Here is a 14230-nt window from a genome sequence, read left to right as displayed (position 1 = left end):
TAGACCAGGGGTCACCAACCTTTTTGAAAGCAAGAGCTACTTCTTGGGTAGTGATTAATGCGAAGGGCTACCAGGTTGATACACACTTAAATAAATTGCCAGAAATAGCCAATTTGCTCAATTTACCTTTAACTCTGTTATTATTAATAATTAATGATATTTACACTTAATTGAACGGTTTAAAAGAGGAGAAAACACGAAAAAAATGAAAATTTAATTTTGAAACATAGTTTATCTTCAATTTTGACTCTTTAAAATTCAAAATTCAACCGAAAAAAAGAAGAGAAAAACTTGTGTGTTGTTACCGCGCTGGGAGGACTGCCTAACAATAAACCCAAATAAGAAACCGAGAACTCGCCCTCGATCATTCTACAGTTATGACGTCATTGGGCAGGCAAGCTGTTTATATTGTGGGAAAGCGGACGTGAGAACAGGCTGTCCCCACTCAGGTCCGCATTAAGCTTGAGGGGGAGTGGCCTCCAGCTCCGGTTTGTCGGGAGAACATTTCTGCCGGGAGGTTATTGGGAGAGGCGCTGAATACCGGGAGTCCCCCGGTAAAAACGGGAGGGTTGGCAAGTATGGTTACTGCGTTATTTTACGTCATTTTTTATATAGCAAAAAAAATATTGCATATATTGTGTGGTTGCCATATAAAAACATCAAAGTTTTATTTGGCAAAAGAGCATAAAACAAACAAAATAATAGTTCAAACGTAAAATGGACAGATATATCTGAAGTTGATCTCGTAATTTAAGTGTTAAAAGTAAAACAAAATTAATAAAAATGTATCACTTTATGAGTGGGGGACCTTTTGGATCCCAAATATATTTAGTAGGATTTTATTTAACTTTTCACTGTGATTACTCAAAAATATTAAATACTTAAAATCAATGGTGTCCTGCATTATTGATCTTTTAAGGCTCTAATTACTAAATACTGCATATTTCAGTTTTACTATAAAAAAAAAGTTGTCTTTGACCGAAAACCTTTTTTTTTTTTTACTTTATATCAACCTCGAGTTGATATAGAGATTTACTGTAAGCGTTAAATAATAATAAAAAAATAATAATTTGACTTATTTTTAACAGTTTAATGACTGAGACCCTTTATGGTCCCCGGGAGCCCTAAAGGTTAAAAAAAAAAAAAAAAAAAAATCCATATATTTTGTTAAGGTTTGAAAATAAAAAAATATCAAAATGGCCCCCGCTTGATTACATTTTTCCGTGTACGGCCCTCAGTGGAAAAAGTTTGGACACCCCTGTTGCATATCATTAGTGAGACATCCTTCAATCTTTTTTTCACGGAACCAAATTCTGCTTAATTTATTCAATTATAGTACATATATATATATATATATATATATATATATATATATATATATATATATATATATATATATATATATATATATATATATATATATATATATATATATATATATATATATATATATAGATATATATATATATAGATATATATATATATATATATATATATATATATATATATATATATATATATATATATATATATATATATATATATATATATATATATATATATATATATATATATATATATATATATATATGTGTATATATATCTCTATATATCTCTCTCTATATATATATATATATTAGGGATGTCCGATAATATCAGCCTGCCGGTATTATCGGCCGATAAATTCGTTAAAATGTAATATCGGAAATTATCGGTATCGTTTTTTTTATTATATGTATCGTTTTTTTTTTTTTTGTTTGTTTTTTTTTATTAAATCAACATAAAAAACACAAGATACACTTACAATTAGTGCACCAACCCAAAAAACCTCCCTCCCCCCATTTCTTTCTGTTATCAATATTCTGGTTCCTACATTATATATCAATATATATCAATACAGTCTGCAAGGGATACAGTCCGTAAGCACACATGATTGTGCGTGCTGCTGCTCCACTAATAGTACTAACCTTTAACAGATAATTTTACTCATTTTCATTAATTACTAGTTTCTATATAACTGTTTTTATATTGTTTTACTTTCTTTTTTATTCAAGAAAATGTTTTTAATTTAGTTATCTTATTTTATTATTTTTTTTAAAAAGTACCTTATCTTCACCATACATGGTTTTCCAAATTAGGCATAATAATGTGTTAATTCCACGACTGCATATATCGGTTGATATCGGTATCGGTAATTAAAGAGTTGGACAATATCGGAATATCGGATATCAGCAAAAAGCCATTATCGGACATATATCCCTATATATATATATATATATATATATATATATATATATATATATATATATATATATATATATATATATATATATATATATATATATATATATATATATATATATATATATATTTTTTTAAATGATATAGGTTGATTAAAAAATAACAACATGACTTTGGTCCAAATGAAGTGCTTTGTCTTGGATGTCACGGGGGATAGGGGTCCCTAATGTTGTGGCCAGAGGCGAGTACCGGCTGCCGCGTGTCGGCGTTGGCCTTACTTCAACATGTGCACGCCGTCGGGGGTGGTGGGCTGGTTGAAGCGCCGCATGTAGTCGTGCATCTCGGGGAAGCTCTTCTTCATGTAATCCTCGGCGCTGCTCTCCCTCACCGTGCCAAATCGGAAGCCCAGCGAGGGATGGTGCAGCTGACAGAGCGGGAGAGGCAGGAAGTGGTTAGCAAAGTGGCGAGGAGACGCGGAGGACATGGTTAATCACGGAGCTCACATCAAACACACGAGAGCTGGAAATCCCCCGGTTAGGGATATCAACATGACAATCCCTCACTAACCATTCTGCCTTAATCATTAGCACGTCCTTGCACATTCATCTGCGGCGTGTGCGTGTTTGCACGGACGCGCCGAGTCTGACCTTGTCGTCATGGATTCCTGAGACCTGCTCGAAGGTCTTCTCGCCCACCATGACGGCTGCCAGGTTGGCCGTGTAGCTGGAGAGCACCAGGAGGCAGAAGATGGCCCAGAGGTTCATCAGGAAGCGACCCGTCCAACACTTGGGGCTCTGGAGAGGAGGACAAAAAAGACACTGTAAGGAATGGGGACCTTCCATCCATCCATTTTCTACCGCTTGTCCCTTTCGGGGTCGCGGGGCGTGGACTATTTAAGCCTGCCTTTGCCGGTCAGTCAGCCTGGCTTCAGTGTTTGCTTCATGCAACGAGTTACGTGAGTATTCCTTGTCTTTTGCCTATGCTAAGTGGTAGCCTTAGCTTCGAGTGCGATCGGCACGTTGTTCCGTCGGCTTGTTTCCTGTTTTGACACTTGTTCGAGTTTTTGAGAATAAATCACGTCCTGTCCGTAGTGGTTCGTTTTCATCCCGGGGGAACGACCCTCGCAGCGGCTACACTTCCCGAGAGTCCTCGGGAAGTACAACCTGAAGCCTGACCTGCTGCTGACCTTCTACCACTCGTCCATCGAGAGCCTGCTGACCTACTGTGTTACAGTATGGTACGGCAGCTGCACTGCAGCAGACAGGGAGAGGCTGCAAAGGGTGGTCAAGACGGCTCAAAAGATCATCGGCCGCCCTCTCCCCTCCCTGATGGACATCTACACCTCCCGCTGCCTCAACAGAGCCAGTGCCATCATCAAGGACAGCACCCACCCTGGCTCTGACCTGCTCCACCTGCTGCCCTCTGGGAAGCGCTACAGGTGCATTAAAACCAGGACGAACAGGCTAAAAAACAGCTTCTTCCCCAGGGCCATAACCACCCTGAACAGACTTCCCCATTGACCCTCATAACTGCCTTCTCTTCGGTGCGATAACCCATTCCACCAACCACCCTGTTTCATGTAGATATTCATCTACATACTCATTTCACCTTCTGTATAGAGTGTACACTTGTTTTATCGCACTGTATGGAATGGCCTCAATCTCGTTACCCTGCGTACCATACCATACCATACCAACTTTATTTATGTGGCAAAAAATGACGAAGGAAAGCATTGCTTACATTTATAGTCATTTTTATAAAGTGTCACCGTTCCTCCTCCACGGCCTGATGCACGGGGAGAGTTAAAATAGCAACAGTCTGCCGGCAGAAGTTCGGAGAAAACGCTGGACTCACCGGTACCGAGCCACGTCTCCGTTATGCACATGAAGTCCAGACAGCGTGACTCGAAGAAATCCCTGAGTGGAAACGTTTTGTTCGCCACTGATCTGGGGTTTACCAGACCAATTCTGGCAGGAGATGAGACCGGCGTCGCAGCATACCGTGAATCCCGGCACAACAACTTTAAATTGGAGGGATTCACCCCGTGTTGGCGGCACCGGGCTGAGCAGGTGCGGGCGCGGCGCGTCCCGGGTCTCTCATCGGGGCCGATTTTCGGTACAGGGTAACCCGATGGATCCACGGAGGGCCAGCAAGCAACAAGGGAACCGCTTAATCCATTTCCCGTCCGGGCAGCGCTGGAAGAGCACGCCAACAGCACTCTCTGCTTTACCCGGCGGCCACTACGGGTGCCGCGGCGACGCTTCCGCGGAAAGCTCAGGGCTGGAACCCGGAAGAGGTGAGCTGGTATTCCTGACAGCAACGGGGGCAAAACATTTGGACCACCAAGATCAAAAGAACAATTATTTATGATAGGTGGTCGAAAAACCAACAATTCTTGGCGATCATACACCAGCAGAGACTCGGACTGTTTAGTGCAGAAGGATAAAATCAACAAAAACTGAAACCAGACTGAGAGCGGTAGACGGCCAGCCACACACGACGGCGCCATCTTGAAAATAGGTCTAAGTGCGTAATGACAATAAAGCTGATTCTGATTCTGATTCTGAAGCTGCGACCCCCCCGCACGTGACAGAATGAAGCCAGCCTGACTGACCGGCAAAGGCAGGCTTAAATAGTCCCTCTGATTAGTGCTCGGAAAACAGGTGAGCATCCCGAGCACCAATCAGAGACAGGTGGAAACAATAAGCACCCATGGTAACTGAAAACAAACAAGGGTGCACAAAAACAGGAACTAAGGGAGTCCAAAACGAACAGAATATAACAAAAACATGATCCGGGCCACGGATCATGACAAGTTTGGGGCTTTGGCCCCAGTCACTGGACTAGATCTGACCAATCTAAGTCTATGAGCATGAACTGATGAAGCCTACTCGGATGAGCGGCGAAACGTCTTCTATGACAAACCGAAGAGTCCAGTATAGTTTCTAATGAACTGCTGACAGTTTGATACTGGTCTCCAGTCTGATCGTTTCTTGAAAAACCTCACTTCCTGTAATGTGCACATAATAGTGTGTCGTCTGCTTGTAACCAGTGAAATAAGTCTGCCTCTACTTAAATACTTAACCGCTGACACCAAATGAAGTCTCACCAAGTTTCTGACCAAAACTGCAGAACCTCCAGATTGTTCCAATGACATCTGTGCCATAGTGTAGTGAGCATAGGAATGACTACCAAATTCTTTTTTGATCGGTATCGATTACTGCTGTACAGTATTTGTGCGGGGGGTCGGGGGGTGCTGGAGCCTATCTCAGCTGCATTCGGGCAAGTCGCCATCTCATCACAGGGCCAACACAGACAGATGGACAACATTCACACACTAGGGACCATTTAGTGTTGCCAATCAACCTATCCCCAGGTGCAGGTCTTTGGAGGTGGGAGGGGCCTATCCCCAGGTGCAGGTCTTTGAAGGTGGGAGGAAGCCGGGGTACCCATGGAAATTGCCCCCCCTCTACCTCAAAGAACTACTCACCCCCAAATCCTCCACACGACACCTCGGCTCCGGACAGGCTAACCTCCTCCAACCTCCGAGGACAAAGCTACGAACAATGGGAGACCGGGGTTTCTTCTCCGCCGCTCCCAGTCTGTGGAACGCTCTCCCTGACCACCTGAGGGCACCACAGACTGTGGATGCTTTTAAAAAAGGCTTAAAAACCCTTCTTTTAAAAAAAAAAAACAACCTTTTTTAGATATATGCATACTAGTTTTAGCTATTTGGCTGTTCTAGTTTTTATTTTTATTTATTTTTTATTAACTTTTTTTTTTTTTAAATACACTGTAGCACTTTGAAGTTGTTTACTCAATGTAAAGTGCTTTTTACAAATAAAATCTATCATTATTATTATTATTACCCGGAGGGAACCCACACAGGGACAACATGCAAACTCCACACAGAACTCCGGGCGCCCGGGATTGAACTCAGGACCTTTGTATTGTGAGGCACATGCACTAACCCCTGTTCAACCGTGCTGCCCTATTACAAACATAATAAAAACAAATTTAAAGTATAAAACAAAAGATTTTGTGATGCCAAAAAAATATGGATGTAATCATGATAGTATCGACTAGATACACTCCTGTACTTGGTATCATTACAGTGGATGTCAGGTGTAGATCTTTGATTACATTATGATGCCTGTGAGCTACTGTATCCTCCTACGGTGTCCTACGGGACCTATTATGCAAAACTAGGAAGGGGCACCAAAATTCGTAATTTTAAAAGCACCGACCGAATTCCGTCGGTCCTAATGACCGTTTGGAATGTGCCCAATTTGTGACGTTTTATCAAAGTGGGACGTCAGCGGACTATCCATACATGCTAAAGATTTACCCCAAGTCTATCATTGTAGTCCGACATTATAGTCAGTAAGGTCCTTCTTTTTACTCTGTCCTGTTGTTGTGAGGCAGACTGGCTTGTACATGCACATGCATCCTCCGCTGTTGCCATTTGTCATACAAAGTAGCGCATAGTTCTCACTTACAGTACAGTAAATCCGTCAGTAGACTCCATATAAAAGCGCCAAAAAAACCTACGACATGGCTGACGGGGAGAAAACGCTGTCGAAGTGGAGGCATGTAAGTAGACCGCCAACAAAACGGCGCATCCTGAAGCGACTTGAAGATGGTCTATAAAACATAGTCCATGCAAAATGTTGAGCAAAGAACCAGCATGACATGTTCTGTAGACCACAAGGAAGTCTTTTAAATGTAGGAAGAACAACAATAATAATATGACTCCTTCAAGCCAAACTAAACTCCCTGAATCGTAATTCTTCACTTTAATGAGACATTTTGACTGAAGGGAAGCTTTAAAGTTTGTAGGAGGAATTTGGGAAGGACCCTTCAAAGTGTCCATAAACACTTCCTGGCTTAATGAACCCTTACGTTCAATGTTTGTTACTTTTCAGCTCACAAACGTTCTTCTTGATGAGGTGGAGTTGGAGAAGTAGTCCATGTCAATTAAAAACGCCAGCAAAAATCTGCAGTCACAACAGAAAATGTCCTTTTATATGTTTTTAAATTAGGGCAGCAAACAACTACTGTTTTCATATTTCACTAATAATCGACTAGCATAGCGATTAGTTGACTAATTATTGACCATCTCAGCAATTAGTTGACTAATCATTGACTATCTTAGCAATTGGTCAATTAATTATTCTCTATTTTAGCATTTAGTCAATGAATCATCGACTAGTTTAGCGATTAGTCAACTAATCATCAACTATCATAGCGATTGGTCAACTAATTATAAACTATCATAGCGATTAGTCGACTAATTATTGACTATCTTAGCGATTAGTTGACTAATCATCAACTATCATAGCAATCAGTCAACTAATGATAAACTATCATAGCGATTAGTCGACTAATTATTGACTATCTTAGCGATTAGTTGACTAATCATCAACGATCATAGCGATCAGTCACCTAATTATTAACTATCATAGCGATTATTCGACTAATTATTGACTATCTTAGTGATTCGTTGACTAATGATTGACTATCTTAGCGATTGGTCAATTAAATATTGACTATTTTATCAATTATTCAACTAATCATTGACTATCTTAGCAATTAGTCAACTAATCATCAACTATCATAGCGATTAGTCAACTAGTTATTAACTATCATAGCGATTAGTCGACTAATTATTGACTATCTTAGCGATTAGTTGACTAATCATTGACTGTCTTAGCGAGTGGTCAATTAAATATTGACTATTTTAGCAATTAGTCATCTAATCACAGATTATTTTAGTGATTAGTCAACTAATCATCATCTACCATAGCGATTAGTCGACTAATTATTGACTATCTTAGCGATGAGTTGACTAATCATTGACTATCTTAGCGATTGGTCAATTAATTATTGACTATTTTAGCATTTAGTCAACTAATCATCAACTATTTTAGCGATTAGTCAACTAATCATCAACTATCATAGCGATTAGTCAACTAATTATGAACTATCATAGCGATTAGTCGACTAATTATTGACTATCTTAGCGATTAGTTGACTAATCATTGACTGTCTTAGCGAGTGGTCAATTAAATATTGACTATTTTAGCAATTAGTCATCTAATCACAGATTATTTTAGCGATTAGTCAACTAATCATCAACTACCATAGCGATTAGTCGACTAATTATTGACTATGTTAGTGATTGGTCAATTAATTATTGACTATTTTAGCAATTATTCAACTAATCATTGACTATCTTAGCAATTAGTCAAATAATCATCAACTATCATAGCGATTAGTCGACTAATTATTGACTATGTTAGGGATTGGTCAATTAACTATTGACTATTTTAGCAATTATTCAACTAATCGTTGACTATCTTAGCAATTAGTCAACTAATCGTCAACTATCATAGCGATTAGTCTACTAATTATTGACTATCTGAGCGATTAGTTCACTAATCATTGACTATCTTAGCGATTGGTCGATTAATTATCGTATATTTTAGCAATTAGTCAACTTATCATTGACTATCTTAGCGACTAGTCAACTAACCATCAATAATCATAGCGATTAGTCAACTAATTATTGACTATCTTAGCGATTGGTCAATTAATTATTGGTAAGCTATGGAGCCACACCACTTGATGGCAACATAGGAGTATTATTATGCTGTGTGTATAAGGTAAGACATATTATCTGGCGTTTTGTTTCACAATATTATGCTAAAGCAACTTTTCTTACCTTCTGGTACCTGCTGATCTGTATTTGGGATCTGCATAAGTCTTGGAAATTTGCGCGTGTCCGCCTTTGTAGTCCGTGCCGATAACTTACTTTTTTTCCTCTATCTTCTTGTTATGTGACATTCATGTTGCCATTTCTAATATAAAGTAGTGTAAAGTTCTTACTTATATCTGTCAGTAAACTCACCATGGAAGCACTAAAACATACCGGTGTGGTGACTTTACATTATTCACCCGAGGAACTTTAGTTATTAGAGAGTTCCGGTCACGGGACACATTTTGAGCAAATAACCAGCATTACATGTTATGTAGACCACAAGGAAGTCTTTTACATTAGGAAAGACAAAAAAAAAAATGACACCTTTAATGCACCTTATAATCCAGTACGCCTACTCAGTGGCCTAGTGGTTAGAGTGTCCGCCCTGAGATGGGTAGGTTGTGAGTTCAAACCCCGGCCGAGTCATACCAAAGACTATACAAATGGGAGCCATTACTTCCCTGCTTGGCACTCAGCATCAAGGCTTGGAATTGGGGGTTGAATCAGCAAAAATGATTCCCGAGCGTGGCCACCACTGCTGCTCACTGCTCCCCTCACCTCCCAGGGGGTGATCTAGGGTGATGGGTCAAATGCAGAGAGTAATTTGGCCACACCTAGTGTGTGTGTGACTATCAGTGATACTTGAACTTTTGCATGAAAATAGACCTGACTAGACTTGCTCATCGGTAGTGCGCCTTATAAGCCGAGGCGTCCGGAAAAATACAGTAGCTGACCTTTGAACTTGTAGACATAAATACCATCAACTCAATATTTCATTTGAAGAAACTTGGATGGTTTAGACGTCAACTTTTAAACAAAAGTCCAGAAAAGACAAGAGTCAGCAGTAATAAGTGGAGAGCGGCGCTAATTCAAAAAGCCGAATATCCCCCCAAAAAATAAGTAAATAAATAAAACAAAACAAAGAAATCCTTCCTGCCTTTCATTCTGTTCATCCTTTACACACAAAAAGAAGAAAAAAAATGCACATTATCACACAATTAAGGTAATTGAAAAGGATAAAAATGGAGGTGGCGTATAAAAGTCCAACAAAGCGTGGATGTTTGCGAGGCACCTCGGAAACATCTTTCCATGAAATTGTCAGCCTGGGGGACCTCCAACCTCCAACAATTTACTCCACCAATTAAAATCCACCTCACACCAAAAAGACTTACTCATGTTTTAAAAGCTCGACATTTAACTGTAAACTGAGGTCGTAAGCAATTATTACAAGGTGGAATGATGAGGGGGGTGTGGTGGTGGTGGGGGGGGGGGGTGTCTTAACTGCCCGACGTTAATCATCGTCCCACCTTAAACACCCTTCTTCTTTTTCTAGCCATGAGACTAAGGTCACCTTTTCTTCACTGTATAAGGAAGGCATTTTTGCTTTTGTTTTGCCAGAGGGCCACACCCAACACACCCAACACATCCAACACATTCAACACGCCCAACACACCCAACACACCCAACACATCCAACACATCCAAATCACCCAACACACCCAACACATCCAACACACCCAACACACCCAACACATCCAACACATCCAACACATCCAACACACCCAATACACCCAACACACCCAACACATCCAACACACCCAACACACCCAACACATCCAACACACCCAACACACCCAACACATCCAACACATCCAACACATCCAACACACCCAATACACCCAACACACCCAACACATCCAACACATCCAACACATCCAACACACCCAATACACCCAACACACCCAACACATCCAACACACCCAACACACCCAACACATCCAACACACCCAACACACCCAACACATCCAACACATCCAACACACCCAACACACCCAACACACCCAACACACCCAACACATCCAACACACCCATCACACCCAACACACCCAACACACCCAACACATCCAACACACCCAACACATCCAACACACCCAACACACCCAACACACCCAACACACCCAACGCTCGCGTTTGTTACACCTGAAAACTAACTTAATTGTGTGAACGCTCCAACATTCATGCTCCACCTTCTACATTTTACACCAGATTCAAACTGTTACAGCTTCAAACTGTTCAGCCTATTCGGGAATTGCAGGCTTTCCCTTGAAAAATTCCAAAAATTCCCAGATTTCCCAGAATTCCAGGTTTTCCGGGACATTTTTCCCATTCAAAATGAATTGGCCATTTTTCCAAGCTTCCACCCTTCAACACATTCCAGAAGGGTGGAATGTGTTGAAGGTGGAATTGTTTGAATAAGTTGAAAAATGTGGAAATGGTGGAAGCTTGAAAAATGGCCAATTCATTTTGAATGGGAAAAAACGTCCCGGAAAACCTGGAATTCAGGGAAATCTGGGAATGTTTGGAATTTGTCAAGGGAAAGTTGGAACGGTTTGAATCAGATAAACAATTTGGGAATTGTGGAACTTTGAAGAATGTAACATTGATTTTAATGGGAGATTCTCAAAAAATTGAGAATTTCGGGAAAAGCTGGAATTTTTAAAGAAATGGTAAAAAAAAATGCAATGTTTTGAATGAGTTGAAATGGTTGGTGTTTACATTTTTCAAATCGGTTGAGAAATATTGAAGTACTAACATGTTGAATTGACAAATGGTATCATGGAATTTTGGTAAAACTGGGAATTTTTCCAGTTTAAAAAACAACTTAGTTTTTTGTCCGAATTAATAAAAATGTTTTGACGGTAGAACGATTGAAGTGGGTTGAAAAAGGTGGGAGGAGTAGTTGCCAGAAAAAAGACTGGAAATAGGGCTTTGGAAAACCAGGAATTCTGGAAAATCCGGGAATTTTTTTGAACTTGGAAAAAAAGTATTTTAAATTTCCAAAAGGGTGGAATGTGTTGAAGGTGGAATTGTTTGAATAAGTTGAAACATTTGGAAATGGTGGAAGCTTAAAAAATGGCCAATTCATTTTGAATGGGAAAAATGTCCCGGAAAACCTGGAATTCAGGGAAATCTGGGAATTTTTGGAATTTGTCAAGGGAAAGCTGGAACGGTTTGAATCAGATAAACAATTTGGGAAGTGTGGAACTTTTAAGAATGTAACATTGATTTTAATGGGAGATTCCCCAAAAATGGGGAGTTTCGGGAAAAGCTGGAATTTTTTAAGAAATGGTCAAAAAAATGCAATGTTTTGAATGAGTTGAAATGGTTGGTGTTTACATTTTTCAAATCGGTTGAGAAATGTTGAAGGACTAACATGTTGAATTGACAAATGGTATTATGGAATTTCGGGAAAACAGGGAATTTTTCCAGTTTAAAAAACAACTAAGTTTTTTGTCCTAATTAATAAAAATGTTTTGACGGTAGAACAGTTCAAGTGGGTTGAAAAAGGTGGGAGGAGTAGTCGCCAGAAAAAAGGCTGGAAATAGGGCTTTGGAAAACCAGGAATTCTGGAAAATCCTGGAATTTTTTTGAACTTGGAAAAAAAGTATTTTAAATTTCCAAAAGGGTGGAATGTGTTGAAGGTGGAATTGTTTGAATAAGTTGAAAAATGTGGAAATGGTGGAAGCTTGAAAAATGGCCAATTCATTTTGAATGGGAAAAATGTCCCGGAAAACCTGGAATTCAGGGAAATCTGGGAATTTTTGGAATTTGTCAAGGGAAAGTTGGAACGGTTTGAATCAGATAAACAATTTGGGAATTGTGGAACTTTGAAGAATGTAACATTGATTTTAATGGGAGATTCCCACAAAATGGGGAATTTCGGGAAAAGCTGGAATTTTTTAAGAAATGGTAAAAAAAATGGAATGGGTTAAAATGGTTGGTGTTTACATTTTTCAAATCGGTTGAGAAATGTTGAAGGACTAACATGTTGAATTGACAAATGGTATTATGGAATTTTGGTAAAACAGGGAATTTTTCCAGTTTAAAAAACAACTTAGTTTTTTGTCCTAATTAATAAAAATGTTTTGACGGTAGAACGGTTGAAGTGGGTTGAAAAAGGTGGGAGGAGTAGTTGCCAGAAAAAAGGGTGGAAATAGGGCTTTGGAAAACCAGGAATTCTGGAAAATCCTGGAATTTTTTTGAACTTGGAAAAAAAGTATTTTACATTTCCAAAAGTGTGGAATGTGTTGAAGGTGGAATTGTTTGAATAAGTTGAAAAATGTGGAAATGGTGGAAGCTTGAAAAATGGCCAATTCATTTTGAATGGGAAAAACTTCCCGGAAAACCTGGAATTCTGGGAAATCTGGGAATTTTTGGAATTTGTCAAGGGCAACCTACGATTCCCGAATAGGCTGAACAGTTTGAAGTTGGAATGGTTTGAATGGGGGTGAAAAATGTGGAAGGTAGAGCATGAACGTTGGAGCATTCACACAATTAATTTTTCGGACTATAATGTACGGAATAATTCTGGTTGTGCTTACCGACCTCGAAGCAATTTGATTTGGTACCTGGTATAATGATAAGTGTGACTAGTAGATGGCAGTCATACATAAGAGATACATTTAGACTGCAATATGACGCCAGTAAACAACACCAACACTTTTAAATGTTCCATCTGTCACGGCTGGTTACACCAGCCTAACCCTAACCCTCACCCTTTATGTTGGGTTTTGTTGGTGTTTGGTGCTTCATTCAAAGTTCCTTTCACTGGAACTAAGGGGCCAAACCCAACTCTTGGAGCGGGCCCCTTCATTTTCCGAGGCTATCATTTGAGAAAAAGGTCTGGCCATTTATATGGGAGTTCAAACCCCCGGCCGAGTCATACCAAAGACTATACAAATGGGAGCCATTCTCAGCATCAAGGCTTGGAATTGAGGGTTACATCACCAAAAAATATTCCCGGGCGTGACCAACGCTGCTGCCCACTGCTCCCCTCACCTCCCAGGGGGTGATCAAGGGTAAGTGATTTCCAGCATGGAACTGTCATAGGATGCCACCTGTGCAACAAATCCAGTCCTGAAATTTCCTCGCTCCTAAATATTCCAAAGTCAACTTTATTCTAAGAAAAGTGAAGAGTTTGGGAAAAACAGCAACTCAGCCACCAAGTGGTAGGCCAGGTGAACTGACAGAGAGGTCAGCATAGTGCAAAGACTTTCTGCACAGTCACTTCCTACAGAGCTCCAAACTTCATGTCACCTTCCAATTAGCCCACGTACAGTACGCAGAGAGCTTCACGGAATGGCTTTCCACGGCCGTGCAGCTGCATCTAAGCCATACATCACCAAGTCCAATGCAAAGCGTGGGATGCAGTGGTGTAAAGGACATCACC

The 14230-nt window shown here is 40.0% G+C and overlaps 1 protein-coding gene across 1 annotated transcript in view; it reads right to left on the bottom strand.

The window, feature by feature from the left end:
* The window catches only part of grin3ba (glutamate receptor, ionotropic, N-methyl-D-aspartate 3Ba), a 346977-nt gene that overhangs the window by 71491 nt on the left and 261256 nt on the right, over window positions 1-14230 (bottom strand). Inside the window, exons 6-7 of the mRNA XM_062040942.1 lie at window positions 2889-3035; window positions 2520-2665 (exon numbers count right to left, since the gene is read on the bottom strand). Of these exons, the coding sequence (XP_061896926.1) occupies window positions 2520-2665; window positions 2889-3035 (293 nt within the window). The remainder of the gene's footprint in view (window positions 1-2519; window positions 2666-2888; window positions 3036-14230) is intronic.

Source organism: Entelurus aequoreus, linkage group LG03 (assembly GCF_033978785.1).
Source record: "Entelurus aequoreus isolate RoL-2023_Sb linkage group LG03, RoL_Eaeq_v1.1, whole genome shotgun sequence".
In the NCBI taxonomy this organism is placed as follows: Eukaryota; Metazoa; Chordata; class Actinopteri; order Syngnathiformes; family Syngnathidae; genus Entelurus; species Entelurus aequoreus.
Note: the sequence above shows the minus strand (reverse complement) of the source record. Positions and strands in the feature narration are given on the sequence as shown.